The sequence below is a fragment of the Drosophila obscura genome, unplaced genomic scaffold (assembly GCF_018151105.1).
Source record: "Drosophila obscura isolate BZ-5 IFL unplaced genomic scaffold, ASM1815110v1 contig_84, whole genome shotgun sequence".
NCBI lineage: Eukaryota > Metazoa > Arthropoda > Insecta > Diptera > Drosophilidae > Drosophila > Drosophila obscura.
Window position 1 is genome coordinate 1530374 of NW_024542877.1, and position 9644 is coordinate 1540017.

The following is a 9644-nucleotide window of genomic DNA, read 5'->3' on the forward strand; positions in this document are numbered from 1 at the left end:
GACTATGTGTGCCGCGCCAAGGCGGGTGCTCTGAGCACGAGTGTGAGCGGGATGGAACGAGGGCCGCCCGTTGCTGCTTGTGCAATTACAGTTAATAAAAAATCAACACTAGTTTGCGCTTTTTTCGTGGAATAAAAATTACTTGTAGGCAAATCCTAATGCTGCCTACGCCAACACCATGTGAAATAAAACAATTTCCATATCGCGTGCGTGTCTGTGTGGGGGGTGGGGTGTTGATCAAAAGCGTTTATTTCAACAATTAAAGAGTGCAACAAATGCTTACATACAACAATACAAAATAAAATTAGAAACAAAAAAACAGAAAACAAGCAACAATTACAATTCTAGAAAAATATACAAACACTTTCAGTGCCGTACTTGGTACTTTCATTTTTTTTTGCTTACATAATTTGTTAATTGAGAAAAGGGTATTAGATATTCGAATGTAATTTCAGTTCACAATTGTGAGAGATTCGTTGTTGAGAGACTGGCTGGATCTTGGACTCGCCAGGCACAATCTAGGGTTAGTTGAGAAACGCACTATCTATATATCGAGACAATAAGCTGGAAATACTAAGACGGGATGTCGCTGAATACTGACTACAGTTGTTTTGACGAGGGTACGGGTACGCAATAAATTAACAATTTCCTCCCAATTAACACATGCAATTTGTCACTTGTCCACGCCCTTGGCGAGTGGGACCACAACGCATTTGGAATATCGATCTTGGCCAGCGTAAACAGACACTTGGGTAACAGGCGGCAACCATTTCAAAGCTACAAAAAGCTGCAGACAAAGCGGACAACTAGGGAGGGGTGCAGTGGAGTGACTGACGGTCAGTGGAGGATTTACAACGAATTGGAAAGTTCTGGAGCTGCCAGACGCATGGCGAGTGCAGAGACTACAACCAGGAAAAGGCCGAGGCCACCACCAGGGGCCACGAGCGAGGCTCCGCTAGTGTTGGACTTGAGGGCTGCGTCCATCGATGAGGAGGCTGCCGGTGGTGTCTGCATCTGCTGTGATCCTGGCTGGGCCGGGGCCACTGGAGCCAATGGAGCAGGTCCTTCGCCGGGCCCTGCTGCCGGTGGCGGAGGTGCCGGATAGCAGGCGATCTTCTCCACCTCAATCATCTTGGTGCTGTCAGCTGGATCTGTCTCGTTGACCTTAGTGGGCACACAAATAATGCCACCGGGTGGCGGTGGTGCTGCAGCGGCATCTGCCGAATTAGGCACAGTCATGTTGGAGGTTTCCGGGTTAAACGGCGCCATTGGAGCTGGCATTGCAGCTGGCTGAACATCTTGGGTAGTGTTCATTGGTGCTGGTGCTGCTGCAGCCACTCCGGATGCATTGATAACTGTGGTGCCATCGCTGGCATTCACCGGCACTCCATTGTTGATGATGATGATGCGGTCCTGACCTGCCGCTGCAGGAGCAGCAGCTGCAACAGGCTGCGACGAGCTGCCGCCCGAGGGTGTCAATGCGTGGCCAAGCAGAGCGCCACCCAATCCACCAGCCAGTAGACCCGTTCCTGCAGAAAAGCTTCCGTATTAGGGTGGAGGAGATAGAGAGTGAGAGGTGATCTTACCAAAGCCCAGTCCTGACGAGGATTGCTGGGGAGGCTGCGAGTAGTAGGTGGCTCCTGGAGGCAGAGCAGAGCCAGCCTGGTAATATGTGGCTCCCGGTGGTGCGGCTGCCGGATGATACCCTCCGCCCATGGGCATTTGTCCTGACGAGGGATAGTAGGTGGCGCCGGCTGGCAGATTGCTTGGGTAGCCATTGTGTCCGCCGGATGGATAGTAGGTGGCGCCGGGTGGAGCTCCGGCATACTGGGTACCATGGTTCTGGGTGGCCGTGATGGGCTGATGGACGTTTGAGGTGGCTGCTCCATAGCTTGGCGGGGCGGCACCATAGCTGGGCGGCGCTGCCCCATAGCTGGGTGCATGATAGGAGGGAGCCTGCTCGTTCACATTGGGGCGAGCGCCACCAACGGGATTTGAGGCGGAGTATGCGGGCGGCGGACCCTGTGGCACATTCCAGCCAGCCTGAGGAGCTGGAGCCGAAGCCGGATTCGCGTTCGAATTCACATTCGGACGATTTGGCTGAGAGTTGTAGTTGGGATAACTCAGCTTGGCCACGTCTGCATGCGAGTTACCAGCCGCATGCCCGTTAGTGCTATAGCTGGGCTGAGTCACATGACCGTTGGAGCTGGATGATGATGATGTTTTGCGCTGGTTGCTGCCTTGGTTACGGCGCGCATCCACAACATCAACGCCCGTTTGCGTCAGCAGGAGGGCAAACAGGCTGAGGGCGACTACTGCGCAATGAGAAGAAGCCATCTTCGGCGGTCGTCTGCCTCTGCGACAGGTCGGACTTAACGATTTTCAATACGTGCGATGGCCCCTCGAATACGGAGCAGACACTGGCAACGGCAGAAAGTTGTGCAAAATGAAAACGTTAATCATAATTCAGCGATCAAATGTGCATGCTAATTACAGAAACCAGTTTCTCTCGACTGTTTTGACTGATGCTGCTGACGATGATGATGCTGCTGCTGCTATTGTTGCTTGCTTCGGTTATTAACTGATTTCACTTGTCGATAGTTTTTTTAATCATTTTTTTTGAATTTGTTTTGTTTAAAATACCCAGTCTGACCCTCTGAAATATACCGAAATACACCTTTTCATTTTCGAAATATACCGTAAATATACCTACGGACACGACAATATTCCTCGATGTTGATATTCCGTTGAATATTACTAGCTAGTTGGCCCTCTCAGCCCTAAACAAGTAATTTTAGCCGATAGATACATAAATTTTCTACAAGATTGGGAAGTTTTCAAAAGTCCTTTTTATTGGATTATTTACATATTAAGGTTCAAACAAAAACAACATTAAACGAATGTGACGTCTTTTTGTGGCGCTGCCAGACTCGTGCAATTCGTAGTTGCTACGGGCTGCCATACCATGATATTTTGTGACATGATATTCCTCGATTTTGATATTCCGTTTAATATTACTAGCTAGTTGGCCCTCTCAGCCCAACAAATTATTTTATGCAATTCATCAATAAATTTTGTTTTGTTTTGTAAAATTAAAACAAGCTGAGCTGCGATGAATAAATTAGCGATAATATTGGCTGTGGTTCAACAAGGAAATGATATGTTACTAAATCTTATTATGGCATTGGATAATAATGGGTCATCAAACGCATTCGATGACATTTACGACGACCTCGGTGAGTTGAATAAAATATGTTATGCGAAACAATATATTAATAATAGCAACTCATTTCAAAAACTACTGAATTCTTGTTTTCTGACAATTCTGACAATAACTTGAAATACCAGGCCGAACTTCTGGAGATGGCTCGAGACAGGTCGAAAATTCAGATGGAGCGAAACAAGGCCCAGATAGAGATCCTTGAAAAGATGCTGAAAACCCAAGCTAGCTTCCACGCAGAAATTCTTCAATATCTCAGGGAGTCCAAGTCTGAATAATAGTGAATAAAAACCATGAAAAAAGTATTTTCGATTTAAAATATGGCGGAAAAGGTACCGCGACTTGTCGACTTGAGCCCCGCGACACCACTTGAGGGCACAGTCTGGTATAAAATTATGCAAATTTGCATTTTAAAGCAACAAGTGAATTCCCGAATTCCTTCTTTAGTTTCCTCCTGAATCCTCCCTATTAATTTATGGGGTCTGAGATGGTTACTTGGGGTATATTTCGAGCTCCCACTGATGTCCGCCAACGTCCTTGCCACACAACGCCCCTGAACTTTTCACCGAATCGCCCACCCTGTCTTCCAAGTCCTCCTCCATAGGATTAGAAAGAAGACACGCAACAACACTTGGAGTGTTGTATGGTGATTCCATTCCTATTCCAGTTAAATTCAAAACCCAAGCCCACCCACACAAATGTGTTCCAAAATAAAATTCAAAATATGAGCCCAATATTGTTTGCCTATAGAGAAAATTATCCTTGGTGGAAATATGGAGCTCTTACTTTTAAATGCTATGGTCAGGATCTACTGATTTATCCAAAGCCTTCCTTATTATTTTGCTGCTTTGCTTTGTTTTCTACATTAGTGTGTTTCCTAATGATTTTGTTTCCTTATTCTCTCCTGTGAAATTCTGATTATGATTTGGCAATGGGAAAGCTGGTTCACGAAGAATTAGCATCGCATGAAAATATCAATTTTTTATGTACGAAAAATCATTTATTGAGTAAATTTCTTTTTCGATTTCGTTTTTTTTCACATGTTCACAAAATTGTATTTAGGTTTTCTAATATTCATCTTGGCCTTGGGATACAAATGTAAGCTTGTGGGCTGTGTTTTGTGTGGGTTTGTATTTGTGTTAGTTAGATTTTGGTTGTTTGTTTTGTGGTAAGTTTTCGTATTGAGCGCTAGCAATTAACATTTAATTACACCGAAATGGGGAAAACATCTTACGCAGATTAGTACGAGTATACATCTATGTATAATTGTATAAGTTTTTGGTTTTGGTTTGGGGTATTGGGTTGAAATGAGACAAAACAACTTTGTAATTTTGATAATTGATAAACAAATGCCACTTACTCGCTGGTAAATACTTGTTACTAAACTTATATGATACAACGGCAGACATGACATCCATTAGTACGTTATATCTAAAGAGGTCGGGAGAGGGGGCGGTTTGCTTTAGCCTATGTAATGTCGTTTATATGGTTATTTTGTGTGTACTTTATGGCAGATAAAAACCTACACAGAGTGGGTACAGCACATAGTACATACATACATACATACAATATACATACACATATGTGGTGTGGTTATTGTACATCCATATCGATGACATCCATATAGTACTAGTACCTCTCCATCGTTTTTGCAATTCTTGTCTTTTTGTTCTTTTTTTTTTTTTTGTGAATTTTCTTTTTTTTTTTCATAGGAAACAACAAAAATGGACGCAAAATTATTGTTATAGTAGTATTCAAGTTGACCCATTTTGCTTTTTATGTTTATTTAACTATGTATGTATATAGGAATATGCAAAACGTACACTTAATATATTTTTTTAGGTTTTTTTTTTTACTTTTTTTCCCACTGTACTTCACTTATGTTTCTGTTACTATATAGTAAATGCAGCTCTAAAACTTTGTATTCTCTGACATTGTTTATTTTACTTTCTGTGTGGGTATTGTATATAGTCCTTATGCCTGCTCAAATACATTTAATAACATTTCTATAGAAATATTCAAAGCTGAGGTAGTTAATTCATTCATTATTCATTTACTTTAGTTTATGTTTAGTTAAGTTTACGTTTACTCCATATAGTATTTATATATATATGTATATGTGTATACATATATACGCACGTGGTTAGCTTACGGGTAGTATGACGGTATTACAGGTGTAGTAGTCATCTGTACACACAACTGTACCTCCATATCATCTGGCATCTCATCTTATCGTTCATATTAAATTCATTTAGGGTTTGCATTGGTTATGGGTTCTGTGGGTAATGGGTATGGGCGTTGTAGAACATCGAAAGCGTTTCGGAAACGAACGGATCGGTTGGGATGGTTTGGGATAGGTTTTGTGGAATTCTGGAAACGAAACGAGCTCAAAACCAAGCGATCAACTATATAACAACTAAATGAGTATAACTGTAAATACGGGGCAAACTGAACTACAAATCAAAAAAAAGGCAATAATAAAAAAAAAAAACAAGAGTACAAAATTTGTTTGTTTTTTTTTTTTTGGTTTTTTTAATAATATTTTACTCTTTTTTTGTTATATTTATAATATTTATAGATATTTTAGCTCGGTAATGTAGATACAATTTACAATGTAGTTACATCCGTGTCGTCAAATCAATCCGATTAAATGAACTTAACGTAAGATGTAAAATGTAGACGACGCAAAAAAAAAGCTCTAAACTAATTTTAGATAAAGATTACAAATAAAGGTAAATTTAAACATAATTAATGTAAAAATATTGTTGTTTTTTTGTGTGTTTTTTGGAACTTTTCATATTCATTGTTATTTTTTTTGTTTTTTTTTTTCATGATTTTGTTTAGTATGGTATATATATATAATTTTTTTAAGGGCTTTTCTCTATGTAGTTTTGCTCGCCATTCAAAAAAATGATAAAAATGCTTGTATACATATATGTATATACATATATTTTTTATTTTGCTGTTACGATGATGGGGTGTGCTGTGGCTTGGTGTGGTATGTAGAGGAGTTGTAGTGTTGGGGGGACATCCAGCGAGGGGCTTTAATTATAAACTACTATCACACAGGCAACCCATCGCTGGATGGAGTAAGTGGGAAAAAAAACGGATCGTGTGGGTGGGTCCAGGAGTTTCTGTGGTTTCTAAGGGGTTTTTCTGGCGGCAAAATGAAATGCACAACAACAAAAATGATACAAAATAATCAAATTAAAGTTAGGAGGATGCCCATTATGGTACACAATCAATTGGAAATCCTCTTCTTTCTCTCTCTCGCTCTCTCTCTCTCGTTCTCAAAATGCCATCGGCTTAGTACACAACGGGTATGATACGAGTAACTATAGTGTATAGCTGGTTGCATATCTAAACATATGTATATTGTATAGGTACTGTATTTTAAATGTGTTTATTGTAGATTAAGGGTCTCGGTTGAGAGTTTTAATGTCTTGATGAGTTTGGGTATGGTGGTGTTGGTGGTGTTGGTGGGGGTGTGTGTGTGTGTGTGTGTGTGTGGGGGTGTGTGGGTGTGGCGGTTATTGTATGTATGTATGTATCTTTGCAATAAACATAACGGTAACTAAATATATGTTGTAGCTCAGTCTCCAGTTGATTACCGTGTATAATTTATTACAAATCGAAACAATAAAAAAATATATAGGTATATATTTATTATAATATATTAAATCGTAATTAAATAAGGACTATCATATATATGTATATAGAAATATATATACCATATATTCAAAATGCTTGAAATGTACAAAAACAAACAAACAAAGATTAGTGGTTGCGGTTTTGGGTAGGGGGTTTTGGGGTAGGGGTAGGGTTTTTCTGGCTCGATTCGTAAATGAAACGTTTCCAGTTTCCTATTTCCTCTTCATTCCACTCGCTTCGCGTTTCGTTTCCATTCATTGGCTATACATCATATTATTCATGCATTTTCGTATAACTATAGCAGATATATTTTTTTTCTGATTCCTGTTGTGGTTTTTGTTTGTGTTATACATTTACATTTAGATTTACGAATAGAGTGTGGCTCCGCCTATCGAATTTCACATAGAGAATTCAGTGTGTGTGTTTTTTTGTGTGTGTAGTGGGGTGTATCAAAATTTCTTGATGTTTTGTTTTCGTTTTTTTTTTTTTAGTAATATTGTAGGTTTTTCTTTGATTATTTTTTTGGGTTTCCCTATTTGTTGGGGTTTTTTAATGTTTTTTTTTTTAGTACATTTCTCTTACGGGCTGACACAATAGGTTTATTTCTCTTCCATTTTTGGGTGGGATCTTAAATGCTAAAAATATATAGTAAATGTTGAAAGTTGTATTTCATGTTTGTTTTCTCGTTTGCATTGAAAAATGTTTTTCGGTTTATGTTTTTCTCGCTTTTTTTTTTGTTTTTTATTTTTATTATTATTTTTGCTGTTGTTGTTGCATGGATTTGCCACGCAATCCGCTGTTCCAATCCCTGCGTTCTGCTAAGTTGTTTGGTACAGTTTCGGATATTTTATGTTTTGTTTGTTTTGTGTCGCGTCGTCTTTCAGAGTGGGTTTGATTTTCCGGAAATTTCTGTTTCTTTCTGACTAACTTTTCTGACTCTTATCGTCCTTGCTGGTATTCCTGATTTTTGCTGCTCTGGATTCTGGCTGGATTTTGCGTCCAAATTTTTTCTTTTCGAAACTAAACAAAATAACCCCCAATTTGTGTTTATTTTTTTTTTTTAATTCTTATTCATCGGAATTTTTGTTTTCATTTATAAGTATTTTTTTAATTCTTCTTTTTGCTTCATTTTAGATAAGTTTTTTTTTTAGCTCTCTTTCTGCGTTCTGCGTTTCCCTATCATCAATTTCACTGTGTGAGTGGTGGCTTGACTTCTGGGCTATTTGCTGGTTCACTGCTTTGCTCTGCTCTCTGCGTTGATAACGGTTCTGTGTTCTCCCAGTTGATTTTCTTCCTTATGCTCCTGTTCTCGGTTGCTGCTGCTGCTGGCTAGGCTTACGTTAAAACTCGCTTCATATCGTTATCCCTATCGCTATCGTTAATCGTTATCCTCGCGTTTTAAAAAGAATGTTCTCTGTTTGCTGTCACTATCTATCTCCTGCTTTCCTGCCTTAGTGCTCGCTTTAAATTTACTCGCCCTTACACTTTGAAAAACAAATCTCCCATATTTCTTCGTATAGTATTCCTTAAAAACCTGCATTTAAATATGTAAAACTCCATTCTCAGACGTAGATGACCAAAAAAGACTTGAAAAAAAAAATACAATAATAATAAAACTCTTGATTTGTACTTGTGTTTGTACCGCTAAAAACGTTTTTTTTTTTTACCTTCAATTTTCTTCTTTACTTTTACGTTTACGTTTCCTTTTCTTTTTGTTTTTCTTTGTTATGTAAATATTATTTTATATGTACATACATATATAAAAAAATATGCCTTTTTTTAAAAGTATTCCCCTGCCTTGCGCTTTCATTTCATTTTCAATTCATTTCCCTTCGGTAGTCCTTTCAAGCTTCTTTCTTCTGTACAGTTTCCCTTTATCCTTCATCGTCTTTCGAAGAGTACAAACTTCCTCTAGTTATTAGAAATTAAAACGTTTAAATAAACCAAACTAAATTAAATCAAGTAAAATCTTGTGATGGCAAAGCAAATTTTGGTTGTTTTTTTCTGGTTGAAGTTGTGGGTTCATTTGGTCTTCTTCCTCTGCTGTTCCTGAATTGAGTTGTCAAAGTACTTTTGTGGTTTGGTGTGTGTCTGAGTGTGTGTGGGTTTTTTTTTTTTGCATGTGTTTGTATGTGTGATTGAAAGTGTCTAGGTGTTTGTGTATAAAATGTACATCAAAAGCATTTTTTGTTGTCGTTAAATAATAATAGTAGATTTTTTTTTATAAATTTTCATTTTTTTTTTTTTTGTTGTTTTGTTTTAGTAAGTAGTTTTTTTTTATAGTTTAAATAGTTGTTAAATTTAAAAACGAGTTTATCACACCTTAAACGTTATCAGTACTTGGCACAACTTACAACACAAAAAAGTACTTTTCTCATTATTCCTTTTCTCTTCTCCCATTAATTTTTCATTTTTTGTTTTCTTCTCTCTATTATTTTAGTTTGCCCAAAAAACAGAACTAAACTTCAACTTTTTAAACATTTTCCGAAGGGAAAAACTGCATAAAAAATGTGGCGTGTGTGTGTGTGTGTGTGAAAGAGTGAATGGCAAAGTAGTTCCAGGAGAAAATATGTAGAATGAATTGAAAGATTGACAAACATTTTGGTTGGACTGTACACGAGGACGGACGCTGATACACTGTCCGCTATGGTGTCGACTGTACTTGTCGAAGAAATATAGAAATACAGAAATGCACACACACACATGCCAAAGTGGTTCTCTGGTAAAATTTTGGTCAGTTTTTCCCTTCCCTTTTGGGTTGAAATCACGTTTG

The 9644-nt window shown here is 38.6% G+C and overlaps 1 protein-coding gene across 1 annotated transcript; it reads right to left on the minus strand.

The window, feature by feature from the left end:
* Positions 1–202: 202 nt before the first annotated feature.
* LOC111068974 (protein transport protein SEC31) lies at positions 203–2605 on the minus strand. Its single transcript, XM_022358807.2, has 3 exons — positions 2495–2605; positions 1587–2420; positions 203–1529 (listed from the first exon to the last, which is right to left on the minus strand). Exons 2-3 carry the CDS (start codon positions 2335–2337, stop codon positions 850–852), a joined length of 1431 nt encoding a protein of 476 aa, XP_022214499.2. The 5' UTR covers positions 2338–2420; positions 2495–2605; the 3' UTR covers positions 203–849.
* Between the last annotated feature and the right edge of the window lie 7039 nt (positions 2606–9644).

Coding starts and splice junctions, on each gene's coding strand:
- LOC111068974 (XM_022358807.2), bottom strand. CDS start 2,337: ATGGCTTCTTCTCATTGCGCAGTAGTCGCCCTCAGCCTGTTTGCCCTC. Junction 1,530..1,586: donor CTCGTCAGGACTGGGCTTTG/GTAAGATCACCT, acceptor GCTTTTCTGCAG/GAACGGGTCTACTGGCTGGT.